The 26977-nt window shown below is 40.5% G+C and overlaps 1 protein-coding gene across 1 annotated transcript in view; it reads left to right on the top strand.

The window, feature by feature from the left end:
- MED12L (mediator complex subunit 12L) overlaps positions 1–26977 on the top strand; it is a 333810-nt gene that overhangs the window by 27563 nt on the left and 279270 nt on the right. Inside the window, exons 3-5 of the mRNA XM_053903719.1 lie at positions 4563–4667; positions 11810–12001; positions 16918–17077. Of these exons, the coding sequence (XP_053759694.1) occupies positions 4563–4667; positions 11810–12001; positions 16918–17077 (457 nt within the window). The remainder of the gene's footprint in view (positions 1–4562; positions 4668–11809; positions 12002–16917; positions 17078–26977) is intronic.

The raw sequence follows: 26977 nt of genomic DNA, 5'->3' as shown, positions 1-26977 counted from the left end.
GCAGCAGGGGCTGGGTCTTACCCTTGACAATGTGAAGCTCAGTGTTTCCTAAACCTAGAGCCTCCAAGTCCTCTTTTCGGAAGCAGGCCTCTAAAGGGTAAAGTCAGCTCTTCTCTGTCTTTGGTCCCCAGTGGAAGGGTTGTGGAACCCGGTGGGGGCAGTGTTGGTTGTTGCTACCGTTGGAGAGCTATGACCATTTAGTGGGCAGGGCCAGGTGTGCTAGATATCCTTAATGTGGACAGTGAGGCTTAAGGGACAGTTGCATCCCACTGGGCTGTCAGATGTGCTACTGGACCATCTAAATCTTGTTTTTTCCCCCCTCTCTATTCCAGGTGGGACTCTGTTTACATATGATCTCAAAGTATTTTTTTTGCATGATTTTAATATACATTTAATATACCCTGAGTTTCTGAGGAATATAACATTGCATTTTAATAAATTTGGGAATTCTGTTTTATTAGTTTGAAACTTTACCAAGAGTTTTCACTTTTTCTGAAAAGTTGTATCATGCTGTTCCTGACCATTTGAAATGACAATAGAAGATGTCTGCATTTGTATTTACTGCATTGTAGGGATTCTAGGTATAGGAACAAATACAACAATTTATTCATGACTCCTAGGGCCTCATTTCTCAAAGTTTAAGGTGCCCATGAATTACCTGGGAATTTGTTGCAATACAGATTGTGATGGGGGATTTGCATTTGCATTGTGATAGAGATTTCATGTTTATTTATTTATTTATTTTTATTTTTTTGTGTATTTTGAGAGAGAGTGTACGTCTGCAAACAGAGAGGGGCAGGGAGAGAGAGAGGGAGGCCCAATTGGGCTCCAAGCTGTCAGAGCTGTCGGAGCGGAGCCTGATGTGGGGCTCGAACCCACAAACTGAGATCAAGACCTGAGCCTAAACCAAGAGTTGGATGCTTAACCGACTGAGCCACCCAGGCACCCCGAGATTTTGCATTTCTAACAAGCCTTAGCTGATGGCACTGCTGCTGGCTTCTGGCCAGTGGACCTTGCTTTGAGTAGTGAAGGTCTTGTGTTGTATACCTGTGCATATTCAAATACCTATGTTATCATAACTTACTTAAAAATTCTTTTTAGAATGAGGGCATTATATTGATTTGTTAAAAAATATATATACTGGTACCGGATAGTTATTGTTTATGAATTTCGTTTCAGATTCAGAAAAAGGTGTTATAAAATAATTCTTTTTCGGGATGGTGCATTGAGTTTGATGGGTGAGAGCCACTGCTCTGGGTGATAAGGTAGATCTATCATAAATACAAATAGAATTATGGGCCCCAAAGTGAAAGAATAGTGATTCAGAATATACTCATTAAGTTAATTGTTCAAATCAGGTTGTCATTCATTTATTCTTTCTTTTTTTTTTTTTTTAAGAGACATGTACCCTCAGAATTGATTCCTTTTTTAAAGTTTGTTTATTTTGAGAGAGAGGGAGCACATGCAGGAGGGGCAGAGAGAGAAGAAGAGAGAAAGAATTCCGCGCAGATCCCCGCTGTCAGCATGAGGAGCCTGATGCAGGGCTCGAGCCCACAAACCCACGAGATCATGATCTGAGTGGAGTTCAGAAGTCACTCAACCAGCTGAGCCACCCAGAGGCCCCTTTCCTTTTCTTTTTCTTCTTTGAAATAGGCTCCATGCCCAGCATGGGGCTTGAACTAATGACCCTGAGATAAAAAGTCAGTATACTGGCTGAGTCAGCCAGGTGCCCCTCACTTACTTACTGTTTCAACAAATATTTATTGAATTCCTATGTATGCTCTCTGTGCCAGGCACTGCTCTATGTGCTTGACATGCCTCTGTGAACAAAATAAAGACCCTTGGTCTCAGGGACCTTCCTGGTGGTGGGGGAGACAGACAGTACACACTGTAAGTAAATTACAGGACATTTTAAGTGGTGAGTGCTATGGATTGTTGGCCTATTAGGAATGCTGGGGATGAAGAGGACAGGGTGAGCAGTTCCAATTTTAAATAGGGTCATCCGATTCCTTGTTGAGAATATAAAAATTTGAGCAAAGCCATAGGTGGTTATAGAGTTGACCATGTGGATACCAGGGAAAGCCATGCAGGCTGAGGGAACAGACAGCACAGTGGCCCTGAGGCTAGAGGCCATCCAGCAGGCCTGCTTGAAGAGCTGCAAGAAGACCAGTGTGGTTGGACTCGAGTCAGCTAAGGCAAGTGTGGTGAGGAATGAGGTCAGAAAGGGAATAGCATTAGGGACTTGTGGGACATCGTAGGGTCTTTGCTTATACCCAGACTTGGGGAGTTAATGCAGCTTTTGAGCAGGAGTAACATAGTCTTCCTGAAGTTTTAAAAAGCTCCCTGTGGCTGCTGTGTTGAAAAAGGCTTCCAGGGGGCAGTCGTAGAAGCAAGGAGACCAGTTAGGAGCCATTGGTATGTCCAAGCATGAGATTAATGGGGGCCCTGACTCGGAGAGGGCATTGGTAGTGATGAAGGTTCTGGATGTGTTTTTGTGCCACTTAGAATACAAGATAAAATGTTCTCAGAACTCAAGGCTTCCAGCAGTACCTGTGTGGATCTTAGTGTGAGGAAAATCTGATGTGGTTGACCAACAAGTAACCATGGTTCCATGTTCTTTTTCTTCTGAGGAGTGTGTGTATGTGTGCACGCATGCGTATGTTTGCAGAACCTATCTCTCCAGGCTAGCAGTTAGCAGTCAAGTACGGTGAGCAGCTGAGTCTGTGTACCTTTAGAATAGAATGCGAAGCAGCCTTAAATGGAACTAACTGGTCCTGAAAGCCTCACACATTTCTTCTTGATTAAGCCAGATGTGTTTCTAGTAAAAACATATGCTGTTACTCAATTAATGTTTCTTGTAATACTCTGATGGTAAATCAAAGATAAAAATTCATTTTTCTCATCCCATTTCCTTTCTGATCCCATTTGTCCCCCTTCTTTCTTAGACTCTGAGACTATAGAAATTTTGTTAGTGCACTTGCTTTAAGTTGACTGACGCCTTTCTGACTTATAATATGCATTATGTAGTTTTGCCCTAGATTTTCAAATAATTAGTTTGAAAAAGTGGGAGCAGTTTGAGACTCAGTGTTGATAGGTGTATGCAACTCATTTTCTGTGCAGGTCACGATTTCAGTGACCTTCGTGCTTGGAGGAGACTTGATTATCATAGAGCTAAACTTCCTGTAGTGGGGTCTTTTGAAAGCCTGCCAAAACAGTGGCTTGCCAAGATGTTAGGTAGAGTATATACACAATTAAGTAAAGTTCCATGGCATGTCTCCAGGGGACCTCGGCTCTCAGCCAGGCTGACCTTTCAGGTGCTTATATGTCATAAACTATTTTGTCCTAAGGCTTTCTGCTTCATCACAGCAGTGACTTTGATCAGTTTTTTTTTCTTTTTTTTCATTTTCTACTTGCAGCAATTACGGAGTATATGTTAAGTATATGTTCTCATTTTTGTGCTATGGCTAGCATTACCCTAACAGTTAACTAAGAACTTTTCTTCGTTTAGAGTGAGGGGAAGAGAAGGTAGCTTCATTTACTCAACTTTTCCCCTTTACTCTTTCAAGTCTGTATTTTAGGAACTCTGATTTAGTTCCATAGCTCAATGATTTGGGCTGGATAAAGTGGTGGTTGTATTCTTCTCCTCCTTCCCTCTCTCTTTTTTTTTTTTTTTTTTTTAAGCCTTGGGCTATTTCTGATATGACCTTGGGAAGAATATTTTTCCTATATCCAGTAGGAGATGTTTTTAAGGAGAGTATGAGTTGTAGCTACATATTTTTAGACCACATTTTCATATGGCATTAGTACTTTGGTGGGATGGAGTCGTGGAGATTTCTCTTCCTAGCCTTGGGTTGAGGAGACAGCATTTCAGTGCTGGCTCTGTCCAGTTACTTTGCTAGCTTAGGGAGCCTCATTCTTCTTGTTTATAAATGGGCATGAAGATCCCTACTTACCGTTTACCTTAGAATTGGTAAATATCATCAAGTGAGCCAACATGTACGGAAGAACTTCTTCACATGTTGCTGGTCATGGTGTTGTGTTTATTATAAAGCTTGTGCCTATGAACCCTTCATTTCTGTCTTTAACTTGCTATGGGGTCTTAGGTAAGTGGAGTGACCCATTTTTCTTGAACATAAAATAGAGATGTGTATAGGGGCTGGCAGGGAAGGGAGAGCCCAACTATAGGGTCTCTAGAAACAATTCCAGTATACAGATTCTGGGATTTTATGTTTCTGCATGTGGGGAGGGTTTTTGCTCATTTTTTTCTTTTCCTAACTTGTTAGTTAAAACATTTTAAACTTACAGAATAATTAAGAGTGTCATGAACACCCATGTACCCTCTACCTAAAGTTAACAGTTGTTAATATTTTGCCACATTTACTTCATCATTCTCTGTATGTTTGTGTATTGGTTTTAAACTTTGAATTTCTGCTCTCTCTTTGATGTGTGTTCAACAGTTCTCTTTTCCAGAGTATAGTGTAGTCGGTCATTAGGCTGCAGTGTATCGGGTTAAGTTGGAGTTTTTATGTCCTTCTGATTAATTGATACTTTTTCTTGACCAGGATGAACTTACTGCTGTGAATGTGAAACAAGGCTTCAACAATCAGCCAGCCTTTACTGGAGATGAACATGGCTCAGCCAGAAATATTGTAATTAACCCATCAAAGGTAATGCAAATTGTCTATTTCCTAAACCTTCTGAAAAAGTGTGTGTGACACTCTTGATAGTTAATGTTGATTAATTAGTGTTATTTAAACCACAATCCATATTCAGGATTCCCCAGGATATCTTGCATACTGTCCTGCCGTAGGACCCAGTCAGGAATCGTGCATCGCATTTGGTTGTCCTGTCCTTTCAGTCTATTGTAACCTGGTACAGGATTACTCTCCACCTTTTCTCATGGTGGTGGTTTTTTGCGGGCTTTCAGAGTTGCCATTTTAGAAGAGTGCCGTCCAGGGGCACCTGGGTGGCTCAGTGGGTTGAGCATCTGACTTCAGCTCAGGTCACGATCTCACTTTATGAGTTTGAGCCCTGCATTGGGCTTGCTGGTCTCAGCACAGAGCCCACTTCAGACCCTCTGCCCCCTCTCTCGGCCCCTCCCCCACTTGCACTCTCTCAAAAATAAATAAAACATTAAAAAAAGATACATTTGTCTTATATTCTAGTCCTATATTCTAGATTTGTCTGATTGTTTTTCAGGATAAGTTTCAGGTTAAATATTTTTGGTAAGAAGACTATATATATTGTATATCAGAAGCCATACAATGCCCGTTTGCCCATTACTGGTTATACTGAGTTTGAGCACCAAAGGTGGTGTCTTCTCTTTATATTGTAAAAGTAGTTATCTTTTCCTTGTTGTAGACTCTTTTGGGTGATAGTTTGAGACCAAGTGAATATACTGTTCTTCAATAAAATTTCATCGTATGATTTTATCATCAGTTCATGATGCTTGCTGAAGGATTCATTTTGCTGGCAGTTGGAAAATGCAGGTTTTCCAATTGTCTTTTCTCATACATTTATTGCCATTCTTGTGTAAATGGACATCTCATTTTAGAATTTATTTTTATTTATTATTACTATTATTCTAATGTTTGTTTATTTTTGAGGGAGACAGAGAAGGGGACAGAGGATCCGAGGCAGACTCTGTGCTGACAGAGCTGTGGGGGCTCGAATTCATGAGCCGTGAGATCACGAGCCGTGAGATCACGAGCCGTGAGATCACGACCCTAGCTGAAGTCGGACACTCAACCGACTGAGCCACCCAGGCACCCTGCCCCTTATTTTTTATTGTTTTATTTTATTTTTTTAAGTAGGTTCCACACCCAACGTGGGGCTTCAACTCACCAACGTGAGGTTAAGAGTGAGCCTGCACTACCGACTGAGCCAGCCCGGAGCCCCAAACACTTGCATTTTTCTTTCTTTTTTTCTTTTCTTTTCTTTTTTTTTAAAGTAATCTCCACACCCAACGTGGGGCTGTAACTCACAAAGATCAAGAGTTGCATTTCCCACCCACTGAGCCAGCCAGGTGCACTGACCCCCCCCATATTTTAGTGTCACTTTGAACCTTGGACTCTTTAATATTTGATGTGTCATCTTTTCTCATTTTGGTGTTTAAATTGTCTCTTACTTTGTGGGGGGAGAGCACCTTTAACCTGTTTCTTGGGTGCTTTTGACACCTCCATCATTCTTTGAGCGTTTCCTCACTTTTGATATAATAATGTATTTTAGGTTCATGTTCTTTCTGTGCCCCAGCCCAGATCTGGATGCTTGGCATGCTGATTGCTACTAGAGTATCATAACGTGTAGGTCATGTCAGTGGACAGAGATGGGAAACAACACATAGATTTGTTTCTTCTCTTCTCTCCTTTTTCTTTCCTTCCTTGCATCCATCCACCAGTTCTTATGCAATATCACAGGGTTTTTCCTGTTTTATGTTCCATCTTTCTCTCTCTCTTCTCCCAAAGTGAGAACCCTGGCTTTCAGTAAATTCAATGTATTTATTTACTCTGTCTTAAAATACACATAAAAAAGTTCTAGAATAGACTATACCAATGTTATCCCAACAACAAAGTTACTATGTAAAATTTATAATTTTCCTGTAATACTTTTTGTCCTTAGATTAATTTTCATTAAGGGTATAGAGTCATTGTTGTCATAAAATTTTTCTTTTTTTTAATTTTAATTTTTATTTTTTAACGTTTATTTATTTTAGAGACAGAGCATGAGTGGGGGAGGGTCAGAGAGAGAGGAAGACACAGAATCTGAAACAGGCTCCAGGCTCTGAGCTGTCAGCACAGAGCCTGACGCAGGGCTTGAACTCACGAACCGCGAGATCATGACCTGACCCAAAGTTGGACGCTTAACCGACTGAGCCACCCAGGCGCCCCTCTTTTTTTTAATTTTTAAATTTTTAAAAAATGTTTTTATTTGTTTTTGAGAGAGAGAGAGCGTGAGCAGGGGAGGGGCAGAGAGAGAGGGAGACACAGAATCTGAACCAGGCTCCAGGCTCTGAGCTCTCAGTACAGAGCCCGATATGGGTCTTGAACTCGTGAACTGTGAGATCGTGACCTGAGCTGAAGTCGGGCACTCAACCGACTGAGCCATCCAGGTGCTCCCAAAATTTTTTGAATTAAAATTTTTTTTCTGTGTGGTTATGTTAACAATTACGTATATGGGTGGAATTATTTGTTTCTGTTTGTATTCTTTTAAAATTTGCTTTTTTTCATCCTTTTTGAGTTGTTTTTATTTTCTGAATACTGAAATATTAAATTGAAAGCATCATACATAAAAATGAAAAGAATATATTTTCTTCTCCTTACCCAGAAATAACCATTGTTAGAGGTTTGTGTATTCATTTAAGATCTCTTTGTTTGCACATGTACACACATGCACATGTAATTGACGGTTTGCTAATCAACTGAAATATTTAAACAGTGTGAAAGAGAACAGGCATTTTCTACAGATGATCGTGCCATCAACTGAACACAGTGTTTTTAGTTTTGTCTTTTTCCAATCTTCATACGCTTTTAACATCACAGCTACAATTATGTGTATACTGTAATTGGCGTTTTTTAAAAATTGTGGTAAAATAAACAAAACTTGCCATTTTAACATTTTAAGATGTACAGTTCTTTGGCATTAAGTCACATTGTGGTATAACTGTCATCACCATCCACCTCCAGAATTTTTTTGTCTTCCTTATGTTTTTTAAAAAAGTAACATCATTTGGTATATATTTTTTCTTGAGGCTGGAAGTATTCATATTAATAATTATTGATGGACAGATAACGAACATGCCATAACTGCTAGTATACAGCAATTAGCCTGTTGCCAATTTCTTTTTTGTCTTTTTTTAAACAGATTATTTATTCATTTATTTAGAGGGAGCGCACAAGCAGAAAGGGGCAGAGAGAAGGAGAGACAGAATCCCAAGCAGGCTCTGTGCCATCAGAGGAGAGCCCTGTGAGGGGCTCGAACTCACAAACAGTGAGATCATGACCTGAGCCGAGATCAAGAGACAGATGCTTACCCGACTGCGCCACCCGGGCGCCCCAGCCTGTTGCCAATTTCTTAAGGTTATTTATGAAGAGGTTGTAGTCATATTTGAACATGTAGCTTTTGTTCTTTAGGGTAAATTCCCAGAAGCATGTCACTTGGGTAGAAGGTGTATTAGTCTCTTAGGGCCATCATAACAAAGTACCACAAACCGGTGGCTTAAACAACAGAAATGTGATTTTCTGAGAATATTTATTTTCTCACAGTTGAGGGGTCTGGTAGTCAAGATCAGGGTGTCAGTAGGTCTGGGTTCTTGTGAGGCCTCTCTCCTTGGCTTGTGCCAGGCTGGCCTCTCACTGTGTCCTCACATGGGCTTTTCTCTGTGTGCATGTATTTCTGGTGTTTTTTTCTTACAAGGAAGCCAGTCCACTGGATTTGGCCCCACCATTAAGACTTCATTTGACCTTAACCGCTTTTAAAGGCCCTGTCTCCAAATGCAATCAATCATACTGGGGATTAGGGCTTCCACGTCTGAATTTTGGGGTAACACAATTCAGTCCGTAACAGAAAGTATGACTGCTGTGTGTCTCTTGATACGAACTGCCAAACTATTCTGTTGTATCAAGTTTTATGTCAATTTAAATAACTGAATAAATGGAAATAACATCCATTACAACTTCTGCTGCTGTCAACCCTTCCTGTGAGATTTACTCAAGGATTCAAACCTTCTGAAGGGAATTTGATCTTATAAATATGGAATACGTGAACTATACTGTAGTCCCTAAACTTTTTTCCATTTTCTTATGAAATGAATTACTTTCAAAATAGCTTTGGGTGGATGGAAACAAGTTTTAAATTAAACTTTATCTCTCCTACCTTGTCTGATGGAGTGCAAATTGGTATAAAGCTTATGGAGGGCAATTTAACAATGCTGATTAAAATTTCAGAATCATACAATCTGAATTCTGGAAATTTATCTGAAATCTGTGGCTGTACATGTGTAAAATGACAAATAGGAAAGATTGTTCATTTTAATGTGATCTGTAATAGAGTTTGGAAAAAACACTCCAAGTGTCCATTAACAGGGGCTTGATTCAATAAAATGTGGTACCCCACACAGTGCATTATTTACAAAAATAAATGAGAAATTCTCCATATATAGATACATGTGGAAGACTTAGACGTGTACTAAAGCACATAAAGAGGTACATACATAAAAAAGAAAAAATAACATACTTGTGTTGGTTCATGTGTATTCACCTGAAGCAACACCGGAAAGACCTATGAAACTAAGCAAAGTGTTTACTTGGAGGTAGGCATTGGGACTTGGGAATGAGGCTATTTGGTTTTTTAGGTTTGGAATAATGTGAATATAAAATTAAGTGCACGTTCATTTTGATTTTCTTTTTTGTTCTCTTTTTAGGGAATTTTAACTTAGTTTACAATATGCAGTTCACAGGGTTTAAGATGTAGACATAAGACATATAGTCACCTGTTCCATTGTTATTAAATACATAGTTATAAAACAGATTGCTGACTAGTTTTTAAAAACATTTTTATACATTTGTTTATTATGATTAAATACTCATACATAATTGCAAGTAAGAGACTTTTTAAATATGAAACAATCTGTGTAAGTAGGTATTTTAAGTTCTTGGTGTGAAGACTAGATATTGATTGAGAAATTTAAAATTAAACAATTTGTTGCTATTGGTTGCTTGTATCTAGACAACTATAATTGCTACATTTTCACTTTTATTTTTTTTTTATTTATTTATTTATTTTTTAAATTTTTTTTTTCAACGTTTTTTATTTATTTTTGGGACAGAGAGAGACAGAGCATGAACGGGGGAGGGGCAGAGAGAGAGGGAGACACAGAATCGGAAACAGGCTCCAGGCTCCGAGCCATCAGCCCAGAGCCTGACGCGGGGCTCGAACTCACGGACCGCGAGATCGTGACCTGGCTGAAGTCGGACGCTTAACCGACTGCGCCACCCAGGCGCCCCTACATTTTCACTTTTAATATATTTTCTGTTGCAACATTCTGCAAACATTTACTTAAAACATACCATGAAGTTTTTTGTTAAAAAAAAGGAAAGCTCAAATTTTTTTTCCAATTCTTTTAAGTTTTTATTACCATATTATATCAAGACACCAAAATAGACGTTTTTTTATTGTCCATAAATCACAAAGATCAAGGAATGGCAATTCACATTAAGAAAAAACATACCAGCTGGGTGTCTGGGTGGCACAGTGGTTAAGTGTCGGATTCTATGTTGGCTTAGGTTATGATCTCATGGTTGTGGGATCTAGCCCCGAGTGTGGAGCTTACTTAAGATTCTCTCTCTACCACCATCTCCCCCGCCCTTCCTCCTTCCATCCCTCCCTTTACCCCTCTCCCCTGCTCTGTTTCTCTAAAAAAATAAAAATAAAAAAAATTATTTTATTTTTTAGGAGCATAATATATATCCTTTTATTATTTTTTTAAAAAATATAATTTATTGTCACATTGGTTTCCATACAACACCCAGTGCTCATTCCCAACAACACCCAGGGCACATCCCTCCTCTGTGCCCATCACCCTCTTTCCCCTTAGTTTGTTAGTCCTTAAGAGTCTCTTATGGTTTGCCTCCCTCCCTCTCTGTAATTTTTCTTTTTGCCCTTCCCCTCCCTCGTGGTCTTCTGTAAAGTTTCTCGAGATCCACATATGAGTGTCTTTCTCTGCCTGGCTTATTTCACTTAGCATAACACCCTCTAGTTCCATCCATGTTGCTGCAAATGGCCAGATTTCATTCCATCTCAAAAATAAAAAATTTTTAAAAAGAAAAAGTGTAGATAAACTTTACTAATTTTTACAACTGTGTTCCAGCCTATAGACTAATTATTGACTCATGAGCCTTAACCAAGGCTGTGACTCTTATTTTGTTCCAGCAGGGTAGGTATTTTATTGTAATCATGGTTACCACTGTCTGCTAACCTTACTAGAGATGTTTACTAGAAATTGTGCTTGTATTTTATTAAAGAACTCCCAGGGAATGAAATATGATTCTTGGAAATTCCGACAAGTCTTAGGTGGATTCACTTGATTTTTAGGTATTCATCCCTTTCCTTCTTGTGCCTTTCTTCTTATGTCCTCTTTTAGTTCGGTTACTACGAAATGCCACAGTCGTTCACAGAAGCTCCCTTTGCTACTTTATTCCATTCAGAGCAGGTAACAGTAGCTTTCTCTTGAAATACTTGTACTCCTGAAATTGGCGGCCCAGTCAAAAATGTTGAATACTTAATTTAATCGAACCTTTTGTAATTTTCCACTTAAACAAATTTTTCTCGTCTCGTTTTTAGAAAGCACTGAGTGTAAATACAGAGTTTCCTTTCCAAAAATATATGCTATTAAGATGAAACAAGAAAAAGAATGATTACTGTGTGATTACCAGGCTTTCTGCTTTTGTCTGCAACACCTCTCAGGAAAAATATTCTCTTCCAAATTTGTGTGTAGTATGAAAAAGAAGTACAGCTGAAGATTAAAGCAGAACCCATTGTCTTGAAATTTATTCAGGATGTAATTAATTTCATCTTATCAGAGATTCTCAAAGGCTCTTCTTTTTTCCTTGAACCACTTGTTAATAGTGGAACAAAGGTGCTGTGGGAGTTTTTGCATCATGTTAGTATAAGGAAATCACATTTTAAATTGCCATTTTATTTTCTGACGGCTGTTTGAAGATACTCTCGTAAAACAAAAATAAAATACGAATATACATTACTAACATACTTGTTTATTGTCATCAAACTTTTTCTTTTTTTCTCGTTTCCACAGATTGCAGCTTATTTCAGCAGCATATTAGCTGAGAAACTAAAGCTTAACACTTTCCAGGACACCGGAAAGAAGAAACCACAAGTTAATGCTAAAGATAATTACTGGCTGGTTACTGCTCGATCCCAGAGTGCAATTCATAGTTGGTTCTCTGACTTAGCAGGAAATAAACCACTTGCTATTTTGGCAAAAAAGGTATTAAGTATTTCTAATGTTACTTTAATTGTGGTCTTCTAGAAATCACGATGTTCGAGCTAACGTTCAAGTACATACTTGTTTCCCCCTGTTCCTTCCAAAACCCAAAGCCTCACTGGCAGGTGCTGCACATATGCTCTTTGCCCCTTTGTTGTGATGGCACCTGGTGCCTAGGACGTCTTGACCTAAATGTTCCACACAGGAAGCAATTTATGTGAACTTTAGGTAGACAAGTTTTTAAAATCGAGAACAGACCATAAGAGTTCATTAATTTCCAGTATTTTTTTTTTTCTATTTTCTTAGGCCAGGATGTCCGAAATCTGTTACACAGAAATTCTTGTTTTGATGTTATTTCCTTGTCTTGAAAAGTACCAATCCAAATTCTTTAAGCTGTCTCCTTCCTAATAAGTACAGTAGTGATTCTGTGCGTGCTTGAAAAACTTCTTTGAAAAAATTTTAGAGCAGAATGGACAGGTTTATTTATAGCTTCTACCTTTTTGGGGGACTGGATGTGGAAAGCGAGGGTTCTTTTAAAATCTTTGCCTTTGATCATTTTTCCTCAAGCGGGAAATAGTACAGATTCAACAATCTCATCCTATCAAATCCTATCAAATGTCCAAATCCTATCAAATGTCTTGAAATTTAGAGGAGAGCTCTACCCTACCTCTTAGTCTTGATCTCTGGCTTCTGGCACACCTTCCAAGTAACCCATGTGTCTTCCTCAACTTGCCTGAAACCCTTTAGTCGTAGGGGTGTCTATTTTCTGTCCTTGATAGTGAGTTTTCATTACCTGGTGTGGCGCAGGCCTGGTTTAGAGAAGAGCTGCTTTTTGTATTTGCTTGCTTATTTTCTAAAGCAACTCTTTGAAAATAGTGCCTATCGCTACCATTGGCTTTCTTTTGCCCTCGTGCCTCCGTAGTATTGTGTTGCCTTTCACGTATTTTCGTGATTCAGAGCAACTGAAATCCTTGAAAAGCACAGCAGTCCACATAATCGCCCCTTGCTACTCAGGTTATGCCTGTCTCATCACCGGCTGAACCGTGTAGCATTTCTTGTCCAGTAGTGAACATTTACCATGTGGGTACTCTATGACCTGTAAATTGGATCTGAAGGCCCCCTAAGTCAAAGGACAGCCTTTGTGATGGCTTTCTACCAATAGTTCATACCCTCCGTGTTGGGTCGTACCTTCAATTTCCATGTAGCCAGCCTGATATCTTTCTTTTTAGGTTTTCCTTTTTAAATACGTTTTTAGAATCCCTTTTTTTGGACATTTCCTGAAAGCAAATAATGGTGAGGAATTGATGCCCTTGCTTGAGGGGTGTAGGTAGTGGTTTCTCATCTTTGAGGAGGGAGATGAATTACAGTGCAGTGTATTAGCCAGTGTTCTTCTCTCTTTATTAGGAGCTGCCTCTGGCCAAGTCAGGTGTTCCTCAGGTAAGCCCTGACATTAATTCTTTGTGAAGATAAACTTGTTGTCTTTATAAAACCATTAACTATGCCTTCAAGTATTCATTTCTTGGGCATTTGAGGAGCCCCTCCCTATTCCTCCCTTCCTGAGCATTTCATCCTCTTAAAAAGGCAAAAGCTCTTTCAGAACCGGGTGAAAGATTTCATTCTTTACATGTTCTTCATAGTAGAAAGTTCAAATACTTCTTTAATTTCTGGTATTTATTTCTGAGATGATTTAATGCAGAAGACCTTAATTTTCCTGCTAAGATCTTGGGTCCTCTTCCACCTGTGTTCTCGAGTTCAAAATAGTTTCCTATATGGGATCAATCAAGTTTCTGAACCTAGTTTTCTGTTATGGTACAACTCCACAGATCTCCCATGTATTCAGCCACAGAGAGGTAAAAAAATGGCCTATAAAGGGACTTTTAACTCCACCATGGTCATAGTTAGATTTGGAAAAAGAGACCTATGGCCTCTAGGGATATCCTTCTGGCTCTTAAACAGTTCACTAGGTATGGCTTCTTCACTTCAGGTGACATTGATTACTGTGGTCTATGTAATTTCCATTTGCCTCCACCTCTGCTTAGTGAACAGAGGGTGTTGACAGTGACCTTTATCTAAGGGGAAAGGCAATACACAGTGGTACAGCCTTTCCGTGGATGAAAAACCATCACATGCTAGGTGTCTTAGTTTTCTGTTAGTACTTAGATGCAGCTCTAGCTTGATTTAGAAATGAAACAGCTGCCCAGTATTTGCCTAGGTTCAGCTACAAGTTGTAGTCAGATGGTTTCTTTGCTGAAAATGGAATCCATGCCTGTGAGGAAGTCAATCACTGTAAACATAATTTCCTTCCTGAGTTGGCCCAAACTATGAATTTGACAAAGCCATCAATATGTGTCTTCTTCCTTAATTAAATAACCTTCACATACATTCTTCTGAATTTTAATTCCTTTTATTTGAGCTAACCATTTCTTACAGGGTTCTGCCAGTAGGGGCACTGAACTGGAGGTATGCCCTGGCTTGTTCATGTTGAAGACCTGTGACTTAGCTTTGTTTGCTATTTCATCTGAACATTTAACGTGTTCAAATTTTTATTTTCCTTCTGTCAGTTATTCAAAGGAAATCCTTTAGGCATCTGTAAAAGATGCTATTAGTAATGTTTCTTTGGGGATGGTACATTCACTTTTTTGCATTTGCCTAATTTTTAGACCTTGATCTTGTAATTTTTTGGTACATCTGACTGAGAGGCAACTTGGCCTTGGCGACTAAAATTTAACTCTCTCAGACTATATGTTCCAATGAAAGGCAGCAGCTCAGGTCTTGCGTGGAGTGTATAAGCCTGTGCTTTTCTTGTCCTTGGCTTAAACAGTAGTCTGTAAACCCATAGTCTTGTGCTCCATGAACAACATGTCTTATAAATGAAAATTTCAGGGAATTTTCATGTTAAAACGTGTCACTGTGGTCTGCAGAGAAGGAAGCCTTCCAGCTTTGGCTTATAAGACTTTCATCTTCCTTTTAGGTATGTTTGCGCAGTGTAGCTGCCTCTGGCATGGGGGTTATGTTTAAAGTCAGCACCCAGGGCTGGAACTGTCCATGATCAAAAGTCTGTTAAATTGCCCATCACATACAGTATATGGGCAGCTGCATCTCAGTGTCCAACCAGGTGTTTCTTTGGTAAGAACCAGGTGTAACAGCTTGTTTTAAAGGGCTGTGTACAAAAAAATACTTCCCTTTTAATCCTAGGCTCACACTTTGTATCAAGTGTGTGAACACTCAAATTTGTAACATATGAGTGATAGAAAATATCCACTGTCTAAAGGAGGATTTGACTAAGAGAAAAATGCCATGCTGTCAGAATCAGCTGGTTTGAAGTCTTGGTTTCCAACATACAATCAAGCGAGACTTTGGGGCATAGAAACCAGGGCTCTTGATATCTGTGGTTGTAGTGTCCAAGGCCCTCTTAGGAGAGGGTCAGGTCCATGGCTTGAAAATACTTTGGCTGGCATGGAGAAACCTTTGGAACTGGCAACAAAATAAAAACCATTCCAGTTTTGATACATGTCATTCTTCTACCTTACCCTTCTTTTGTTTTCTTTTTTTTAGAGACAGAGACAGAGTGTGAGTGGGGGAGGGGCACAGAAAGAGGGAAACACAGAATCTAAAGCAGGCTCTAGGCTCGGAGCTGTTTACAGAGCCCAACACGGGGCTCGAACTCAAGAACCATGAGATCCTGACATGAGCCGAAGTCAGTTGCTTAACTGACTGAGCCACTCAGGCGCCCCTTTACCCTTCTTTAAAAAAAAAAAAAAAAAAAAAAAGTCGTTTATTTATTTTGAGAGAGAGAGCGTGCATATTGAGTGAATGAGGGAGGGGCAGAGAGAGAGAGAGGGAGAGAGAGAATGCCAAGTAGGCTCTGCACTGTCAGCACAGAGCCCAACTCGGGGCTTGCACTGACAAACTGTGAGATTATGACCTGAGCTGATGTTAAGAGTCAGACTTAAACTGACTGAGCCACCCAGATGCCCCTTTTTTTACTTTACCCTTCTAACCACCCTGTGAGGTAGTCAGGGTTAGATTGGTGTCACATTCATAAATGAAGAGCCCGGGAGTGATGAGTTTAACTATACTGGCTGGGGGGCCCATAATGGAGTACAGTGTTCTCTGTTCACTGTTGTACTCTATATTCATAAGTTGAATAGATTATATATAGATGACTGGGCTGTTCTGAGAACGTGTAGGAGGAATTCTAGAAGAGTGGGTTAACTTCTCAAACATGCAGGTGGTACATTGGGATAGTAATTTGCTAAGTAGTATACCTTCGTGGTCTGGAGGAAATAATAAACTGCCTCCAGTGCCTGCTTTCAGCCGGTGAATTAATTGCCCAGCTATTTCTAGTTCAGTGTTCATTAGGGAGATTCACTGATCCATCATTTTCGCCTCTACTTTAAATTTTGGGCTAAAGGCACTTTAGAAGCTTTCTGGAAATAGTTATTGTGAAATGATACAACCAGAAAGCTTTATAAAAAAAAAATTGTTCTTTGATGAAATGTAGAATGGGGACAGGTTTTCATTTGATCCATACCTTCCAATTTTGAGATAAACTCCTTGGAGGACTGTCAGGAAATTATTTTCCCTATTTGGTTGATATGATGAGTAGTTTCCTGCATCTGAGACTCTGAAAGTAAAGTTGTTTTTTTTTTTTTTAAATAAATAAGAAAGCACAACTGATGAAACTGTTGTCAATGTGCTGAACAGACTTTTGATTCTTTTTTCTTAATGAAAATTGGCTTTTTTGTTTTGTTTTGTTTGGTTTGGTTTTTAAGCAGAATGTACTGTTTGAAAAGCCATCAAGAATATACTTTGTTAAAGGTAGCAGGCATTTAGTGTCTTTGTTTTGCTTTCCCTTTCTTTAGGTTGGTCTCATGAGGAAAATATGAGAGTTTTATAAATATATTATTTCTTTTTAGGTTCCAATCCTTAGTAAAAAAGAAGATGTTTTTGCATATTTAGCTAAATATTCAGTGCCAATGGTTCGAGCCACGTGGCTGATCAAGATGACGTGTGCCTATTATTCTGCTATTTCTGAAGCTAAAATTAAGAAACGTCAGGCTACTGATCCTAATTTGGGTAAGTGAGAGGTATGCTACATTTTACATTTCATCTTTGATTCTACAAGTAATTGTCTCCATGCTCTGTCCATGGCCCAGCGAGGTGAGTACCGAGAAGGAAGGTCCATGGGGAGGCTGAAAATCGCTCACAGCACAGAGGTGGATCCTCGTTCACCCAGGCCCAGAAAGCATCCTGGTTCCGTCAGCAAATCATGTCGCTGTTACCTCCAAAATCTGTCCTGCATCTAGACACTTTTCTCCAGCACAGCTACTGGAACGCTGGTTTGTGCCACCGTCATCCCTTGGCTGGATACAGGGGCAGCCTCCGAACTGGGCTCCCGCCTTTCCTTTTGCTCCTTACACTGCAGTCTCCGCCACACTAATCACCAAGCCTGAATCACATCATATCACGTCCCTACTTAGAATTTTGTGATAGTTTCTCACTACAATGAGGATCAAGATCCAGGTTCTCTCCTCTGGCCACCGAGGCCATCTATACCTTGCTCCCTCTTTCTACGATGTTCTGGCCACATGGTCTTCCTTCTGCCCCTCTGACCTGCCACGCCCCCTTCCTTTCTCAGGGTGAACGCATTTCCTCTTGTTTGTACTTGGGTTGCTCTTCCCTCTGGTATTCCCACCTCTCCTCTTCTTGGAGCCTTTGGTTCTAGTGCCATTTCCTCAGGACGTTTTCTCTGGCTACCTAGCTAAATAGCGTTCCCCTTTCTCCCCTTGCATCCGATTATATTCTCAGTTATTCTTGTTTTATTCACAGCATGTCTCACTATCTGAAATTATCTTTAAAAATTCTGTCTCTCTCATGGCCCCCCCCTTGCCACATGCACTGGCCCGTGAATACGGTAGGTATTGTTGAAAGAACTAAAGGTAAACTGTTTGGTCAGTTTTCATTCTTGATGACTAGACAGTGACTCCTGAGGTGGTGCTAAACATGCTTAATAAAAGATTTGATTTTGCATTAGAAATGTGCACGGAAAATTACATGTAAAGATGTCCACATAAAGATCAGGTTTACAAATAATTCCTTATGAAATGGAAACATGCGTGTTTTATAAAGGGAGACCCCAGCTACAAAGCTCTGAGGAGCAGGGTCAGGAAGTGGAAATGTCCTCAGATGCAGGCAGGATCCTAAATAAGTGTGTGAGGGTGTGAGGTGGTTGGGACTGGTTGGGGGCCCTGGTGAACTAGTCACTGGAGCCCACTCTAAAAGCATGAAAAGTTAAAACAAGACAGAAAACATGGCTAGATTCCATGGCTTCCACCTTTGAGTTCAGGTGTGCTAAAGCCAAGAAGCACAAGTCAGCTGTACTTAAAACAACACTGTATTGTGCGTGTATTTAAATATTCAAGGGAAAAAGAATGGGAGGAAACAATCCTCAGAGTTAACAGTGATTATCTCTGAGTGTTGTTTTGGTAGCAGTCTTAACTCCATACTTCTAAACGTTTTCATCTTTGACTTACTATTTTTTGGGGGGAAACAAAAGAAATGTCCCTTTTAGAAATTGCCGAAGCTATACATTCTCATTACAATATTTGCCAATGGTGCCAAAGTAGAACCAATAAATGTTTAAGTTTCTTTTCTCCCTTCTTCATATTTTCCTACTTTTTTTTGAGAGAGAGAGAGAGCGAGCATGTGTGCGTAATTGAGCAAGAGGCAGAGAGAGAGAATTGGGGCTTACTGGGGTCTTGTGTTTTACCTGAAGCGGGGCTCGAGGTTACCCAATGTGGGATTCCAACTCACTCACGAACTGTGAGATCATGACCTGAGCTGAAGTCAGATGCTTAATGATGTCTGCGTAGCTTGTTTCCTCCCTGTGCTACATGTTAGCTCAGATGGCACTTCCTAAGAGAGGCCTTCTCATATCGCTCCAGTCAAAAGGTCATTTCTCTGTTACTCTGTCATCATCTCCTGCTTTATTTTTCTTCATAGCTGTTAATACCACCTCATGTTATATTTTAAATTAATTTATGTATTAAAATTTTTTTTAATGTTTATTTTTGAGAGAGAGAGAGAGAGAGAGACAGAGACAATGTGCGAGTGGCGGAGGGGCAGAGAGAGGAGACACAGAATCCGAAGCAGGCTCCAGGCTCTGGGCTATCAGCACAGAGCCTGATGCAGGGCACCAAACCCTGAACCAGGAGATCATGACCTGAGCCAAAGTTGGACACTTTAACCACCTGAGCCATCCAGGTGCCCCTAAATTAATTTATTGATTTCTTATGTCCACTCGTTCAGCTATAATGTTTCTCCACGAGAAACTTTGTCTCATTTGTTCAGTACTGAATCTCCTAGAAGAGTACCTGGCATACAGAAGGTGCTCAGTAAGTAAGATAAATAAATGAATTATCAGGCCTAAAGCGTGTGTGTGTGTGTGTGTGTGTGTGTGTGTGTGTGTGTGTTTGTGTATTTGTTCCAACTCCTAATCCTTGAAACTTGTAGCATCACCAGCTATAATGGAGAGACCATTCCTCCTTTCCTTAGATTCTTTTCATGGCTTTTTGTAACTGGTTCTGTCAGTGGTTTCCTTGATCAGTTTAATCTGATTTTAACACTCATAGAAAGGATAAAGGAATCATGCAGGAATGCATCTGCCCAATGAAATATAAAACAGTTTTAGGACAAATAAAAGTCTGATAGACCGTCATCATTTGCAGAGTATGTGTAGTTAGAATTTTTAGGGATCTCAGATAGGAATGTATCGCCACAACCATATGATTTCTGCTACCAAATGGAAGGAAGCCTAGTTCCCTTTTGTAGCTAAGAACATCAGAGACTTCTTGCATTCATTACTTTAACCATTAATTTCCTTATTAGTGTAAGCAGTTGGTTTTTTGGAGAGGGGGCAGTTATTTTCTACTCCCTGCCCCCCCCCCCCCCCACCCTCCCCGGAGCTAAAATTTCTATTATTTCCGCGACAGATGGTTGACTAGGTTCACTCGCTAGCTGCGTTTTCTCTTTTGTAAGCCACATAACACACGATTCTGGTTTTTGACTCTGTCTATTAAGTATTACAGTTGACGTGTTTTTATGATCATTCATGTGTGTTTATACGTGAAATGTCAAATCCATGAAGATCAAGTGCCTACTCTAACATTTTTCGTGGTAGGATATATAAAAACTTTGACCTAAAAAAATGCTTAAAGCTACAAATGAGAATATTTTAAAAAATGCATGCATTTCAGGAGTTGACCCCTAAACTCTGAGGTCTAGTGTCTTGGAAGGAGCTTTGGGCTTTGCTCATCCCAGATATGCCACCAAGTGACTGGTTGCTTACAGCAAAATCCTTAGTCTGTCCAGACAACAGTCTTCTCAGCTTGGATCCAGTCTAATCCATGTTACCTCTAATTTCATGTCTTTTTCATTTTCTCTTAATCCAGAGCAGTTCTTCAGCCTTTCTTTTTCTTGATAGTTTTAGAGAGGATAGACCAGCTCTCTTGTAAAATGTCCCTTGATTTTCATTTGTCCAGTTCCTTGTGATTAGATTCAGATTATGTACTCTTGGTAGGAATACCATGGAAGCAATGCTGTGAGCCTCTCAGTACATCATACTACATTGTCCCAGTGCTGGCGGTGATCACTGACTTTGGTCTTTTGGGTAAGGTGGTGCCTCCCAGATTTCTTCACTACATGGTTGCTGTTTTAACCTTTGTAGTTAATAGGTTATTTATTTATTTATTAATGTTTATTTATTTTTGAGAGAGAGAGAGAGTGTATGTGAGCAGAGGAGGGGGAGGGACAGAGAGAGAGGGAGACGCAGAATCTGAAGCAGGCTCCAGGCTCTGAGCTGTCAGCACAGAGCCCGATGCAGGGCTTGAATCCATGAACCATCAGGTCATGACCTGAGCTGAAGGCAGGCACTTAACCAGCTGAGCCACCCAGGCGCCCCCCAATAGGTAATTTAACTGTGTAGATACCTAATTCATTTTTCTGTGTTCTTGTATGTGTTTTAAAATGCGAATGTTGGGGCGCCCGGGTGGCTCAGTCTGTTAAGCGGCCGACTTCGGCTCAGGTCACGATCTTGCGGTCCGTGAGTTCGAGCCCCGCGTCAGGCTCTGGGCTGACGGCTCAGAGCCTGGAGCCTGCTTCGGATTCTGTGTCTCCCTCTCTCTGACCCTCCCCCGTTCATGCTCTGTCTCTCTCTGTCTCAAAAATAAATAAACGTTAAAAAAAAAAATTAAAATGCGAATGTTCCGTACCATTTTTATTATCTGCAGAGAGCAGATTTCAGTGGTTTCAATGATCTGATCTTAGTTTACTATCACCCCATTACACCTGATATGTCTCACTCTCTGCTTTGTCTTCAGCACTTTCTTCAGCTTCTTTAAGCACATTAGAGAGTGCATTTGGAAGCATTTGGCTGTGTGGACCTAGCCATAATGTAGCAAGTTTCACACTCCAAGCAAGCTCTACAGCCAAGCAACTGCACACATATATATGTGTTGAACTGGATTAAATTGCATACACTTCAGAAGATTAACTTGCAGTAATAGGTTCTATGTTCTGGCTTTGACAGTGAAAAGAATCATTCAGCACATTTGGGGCAAGATTGACTATCAAGTGTCACCTTTTTCTGGCATTGGTTTTATGACTTTTGTTGTCTTGATGATTGTTCTTACAATCTGTAAAGTGTCTTCAGCAGAAATGGCCTTTATTCCTTTGTAATAGAAACATATGTTTTATTTTCAGTTCCCACATTCAGTGTTGGAACAGAGCTATAAAGCACTGCTGTTTGATTTTATTGAAGAGAGTTTTTCCTAAAGTTAAGTGGGCTAACAGCAACAAGGGAGCAGGCCCCATTGTGTAAATTCTTTAAATGTAGCAACACAGAGATTGTCACTATCATTATGCAAAGAGTTACCGATCTAAAATGTGGATTAAATGGGTTGCTGTCCTAGAGAGCTTGCAGCAGGCAAAAACATACCCAGTATGGTGTGTACCTAAAAGTGAGCGGGGCCTTGGGTTTCTGGGTGAGGTTTCACATGCAATTTCTTTCTTTCTGTTTTTTTTTTTTTTATATATATATATTTAAAAATTTTTGTTTTACGTTTATTTCTTTTTGAGAGACAGCGTGAGCAGGGGAGGGGCAGAGACACACACACACACACACACACACACACACACACACACACACACACACACACAGAATCTGAAGCAAGCTCCAGGCTCTGATCTGTCGGCACAGAGCCCGATGCGGGGCTTGAACTCACGAACCATGAGATCATGACCTGAGCTGAAGTTGAATGTTTAACTGTCTGAGCCACCCATGTGCCCCTCACATGTAATTTCAAGGCAGGTAAAGAACTATTTGACTTGGGCAAATCTTAACATCAGGGCAGAGATTTTAAAATAGAGGTGAAATTAGGGAAGTTTAGAGGAGGAGATTATAATTTTCAGTCCTTATGAGAGCTAAAAAATAAGATGTTACAGGTGGACAGATATTTAGAAAATGTTATCACAATAGGTGAGTGTTACAGATTCATGGGAACAAACACCAGACATGATGCAAAGTTGGTTTCAGAAATTTTTTTAGGGTTGAATGTTTTGTTTTTAAGATGAGAATGTTTAGTTGTCTTAAGTGTTTGACCTCACCGGAGGGAAGCATTTAAGATGGGCTAGCTAATATTTAAAAATAAGTAAAACGTACAGTTACATAATTAAGGAAAGTCTTTGAACAGATTAAGAAATACTACTTTATAGTAACGTGAAATTTGTACCTTTATTTGTAGGAATTTTCCCTCTGAGGAGTCCTGTTGTTGCTGAGCCAACTAATTGTAACCGTTGAATTTACTACCTTGTTTGCTCTCACTGTAGTAGTTAGCATCTCTTGAGCAATTATGGAATGTGCCTCGCTGCGGTAAGCTGGAGCATGGCACTTCTTGCAGTCTTAGATCGGGTCAGCTTGTGTCGTGTGCTGTGAAAATGATCTGTTACTTGAAGGAGCTTTTCAGCCTTGGGCATACCTCATCCCTTTGCTGTTGGAACCTGTTGCCGTGTTTCCTGTTGGCTCGTGTTAAGAATAGCCTGTCCCTCACCACATCTACCAGGATTACTGTGGTGTGCTGTGATACCACATTCCCTACTTGCTAGGTTCTGTTCCATGGGTTTTCTGATGTATTCAGATGATCTGTGAGAGACAGAGTTTATTCCCATTTCTCAGATGAGGATACGGATGTGTAGACAGGTGCACAAAGCCCCTCAGCGTGCTGTGTCCACACTGGGTTCTGACGCTTGTGCTGGACACTGCTGGTCAGTGGGGTCAGGGAGAGTGTAGTCGCTGCTCTGGAGGTGTTCCCACTTGGGGGTAGGGCATATTCTCCAAACAATCCAAGTATCAGAAAAGGAAGGAAGCGCTCACAGTGAAATGAATAAAATGTGCAGGGAGTCCCAAGGAACTTGGAAAGCTCAGGGAGATCCACAGGAGAAGTGAAGTTTGAAAGAGGAGGTATTTCGACAGAACTGGGGGGATGTTGTGCAGGGAAGACCACTCTGGCAGAAGGATGGCGTCTGCAGAGAAAGAGGGTCATCAAATAGTTGGACTTGAGCAACTGCCGGGATTTTTTTCATCTCGTGTGTTAGTTGCCAGCGGGGTGGTGATAAAAGGCTGTGAGGAGCCTTGTGTGCTAAGGGTCCGTGAGTACTCTATGGGGGATGGTGGGCGGCCAGGGAAGGGCTTCTGGGTACTACTGTTGTTAGAACACTCTCCCTAAGTTTCTTGTCTGTAACGTGGGGATAGTTATAATTGGCAGTACCTTTTAGGGATGAAATGAGTCAGTGCTTCTAAAGAGTTGAGAACAGTTGCTGGCACATAGTAAATGGCCACGCAAGTGTCCACTATTGCTGGTTGCTACAGTTGCTAGCCAGCATTTATTCCATCCTGACTAGCTGGTATTTATTATCTTGTGCTGGGAAGTTCACAGACACTATAGGCAGTCATAACCAGCTTGCATTGTAGGTTCTGTTATCCCATCTTGCACAGGAGGGACCTGAGCATCAGAAGTTATGTCACTTGCTGGAACAGAGGCAGCTGGACTCACTAGGGGTTTGCTCTTTCCTCCCTGCTGTGACATGGTGGTTGCTAGGGGGAAGTCCGCATTGTGGGCCCCGTGAAGACAAGACGCATCTCTGGGCAGGCAGGTGCTGGCAGGGAACAGGCTGTGGGGTTTCAGGGCTGTGAGCAGCATCTGAGGAGTCAGAACCCTTGTTCTCATGGGCACCATGGGGTCCAGGCAGAGCATAGCAAAGTCCAGCGTGCTGTGGACACTCGAGAAAGATGGAATTGTTTGCAAGAGGAACAGCTCTAATACCGACTAAGAATTGTTGGGTGTTCGGTATGGTGAAAAGTGACAAGATGTATCATGGACCTCAAGCCTTTTTGGGGGGTGTGTGGGGGGGAACAGAGAGATTAGAAGAAGCTTAAAATGCATGCTTCGTGGTTAAACTCCCCAGGGAGCTGCTCTGTTTACCTCCGGTTGTTTCCTCTGTACCCCTGAGGTTTTGCTGGGTTGGGCATCTGTACTGGATGAGAGACTTTTCCTGGTTGACTATACTCTTGGAACCACTATTCTTATCGCCCCAAAATACAGGGAAGGAATAGCTACCCTTCTTGCACAGTGGTTAATTAATTTGTGACATATTCACTGAGCCATTTGGACTGCAGAAATAAACCCTGCTAAACACATAATTGACAGCCTGGTTTCTTATCTAAGCCAACCAGCTTACTTTCAGTTCGGGTACTTGAAGACATTCCAATACTAACTTTTTTGATTCTAGGGACAAGCTCTTAGTTTCAAGTCAAGATTGCCACCGCATTTTCAGTGTCCTCGTATCTCATTGTCATAAAAGAGATCTCTGCTTTCATTACTTTGGGAATAACTCTGAAGATTGTACAGAAGTGCTTGTATAACTGTATTTATTTTATTTTATTAAAAAAAATTTTTTTTAACGTTTATTTATTTTTGAGACAGAGAGAGACACAGCATGAACGGGGGAGGGGCAGAGAGAGACGGAGACACAGAATCGGAAGCAGGCTCCAGGCTCTGAGCCATCAGCCCAGAGCCTGACACGGGGCTCGAACTCGCGGACCGCGAGATCGTGACCTGAGCTGAAGTCAGGCGCTCAACGGACTGAGCCACCCAGGCGCCCCTGTATAACTGTATTTAAATTCATGCCGTATTTGGGCCTGAAAATAGGTTTTAACTGGTGGCGTAGCTCTTGGCTACCTGGATAAAAAATTCTGCAATAGAGGCATTGGGGTAAGACTTTGGCACCTGTAACTCTCCTGTTCCCCAACAATCTTTTATCTAAAAGTTTTAGCATCTATTGGTGAACCAGGCACCAAGTCATTATTTTATTAGGAATGGCTAGATGTTGGCATTCTTCTGTGAAAACAAGCTTTCTCTTACCAACTGTGATAAATTGTAATTCTTTATAAAAAAGTCAGTAAATACTAAATTCCTTTCCTTTGATTATCAGTTTTGCTGAGTAGAATTGCTCTAATGACATGTTTAGTGGTGGTAAATGTGTTTCTTTCTTTCTTTTTCCTATTTAAAAAAATTATCTTTGGTCATTGTGATGGGCTCATGGATTTCTATTCACCCAGTATTTTACAACCAGTTACACTCTTCCTCATTTTAGTGTTCAGATTGTTCAAAAGTTGGCCAGCGGAAGATGTTTCAAGCTCTTTTGTATCCTTTCTGACATGACACCTTTTTGTCTCAGAGCACGTCTTTGCTTTTTGGCACAGAAAGTGTCTCAGGCTCATCTTGTACTTTTCCTGCCTCAGGTCTGTAGTCAGTCATTGCTCAAAGGAATCCTACTTCTTTCTAGTGGGAACAGTATTTAGAAAGCAAGACCCCAATGCTAACGGTGCTCACTGCTACTAGGTTGTATGGCATCTAGGCTTAGTCAGTGGGTGGATGGAGACCTGCCTCCCTGCGTGTGTTGTGTGTACTTACTAGAGTTTGTATTCTCATTTCCAGTTTATCTTTAACATTTTCATTTAACATTAAGTATTTATTCTTCATTTTATGTTTACTTTAAAAAGTTCTAATCAAATTTAATATGCTGCAGTGTAACTCTGCATTACTCATCATTGCTCTATGGAAACATTTTCCAAAGTAAAATGTTACGGTCCTTTTCACGGTAGAATGCAGGTGGGTGATAGTGGTGGTCATGATGGTGGGTGTGTGTGTGTGTGTGTGTGTGTGTGTGTGTGTGTGATCATTAAATTTTTGATGAAATCAAAGGTAATATCTGCCCATGATTCCTTTTGAATTTCTTAGCAAAATGCACCAAAAGGACTTCTATTTCACTCGAATAAGGGGGGGGTGGCTTAAGAAAAAGGTTTATTAAGTTTTTATACACTGAGGTAGATGCTGTGGAGAATTTTAACCAAGTGCCGGCCTTTAAGGGCTGTCATTTTTGGTGGAGAGAAAATGGCTTTCTCAAACAGAGCAATCGGCAGTTCATAATTACCTCTAATCATAGAGGAAATGATGGGAGATGAAAAATTAGGGAAGGCTTTCTGAAGGAGTGAAATACGAGCTGGGCCTTAAGGAAGTCTAGTCTTCGAAGTAAAAATTAGGAAAGTTTTGTTTTGTTTTAGTTTTTTATTGTATCTTGAAAAGTATTTCTTGGTCTTAGATAATTATCTCCCTTCCTGGCAAGCTGGGAGCCAATGAGTTAGGTTTAGAGTTCTGGGTACTGTATTTGCTTGGTCTTTACTGCTGTCATTTCTTCTGGTTTGCTGTTTTGGGGGAATTACCTAGTCTTGAATTTATTGTTAGAACTTTGGATGGCAATGGGTTCATGTTTTCTAGTCAATTTTATTGTTGACTCCTGCTTGAAATGATTAATCGTCTTGTGTGATAAAATGCTAATCAGAATCCCAATCTAATTAATATT

Source organism: Panthera pardus, unplaced genomic scaffold (genome assembly GCF_024362965.1).
Source record: "Panthera pardus isolate Hobbes unplaced genomic scaffold, ASM2436296v1 HiC_scaffold_16, whole genome shotgun sequence".
NCBI classification, from domain to species: domain Eukaryota; kingdom Metazoa; phylum Chordata; class Mammalia; order Carnivora; family Felidae; genus Panthera; species Panthera pardus.
Note: the sequence above shows the minus strand (reverse complement) of the source record. Positions and strands in the feature narration are given on the sequence as shown.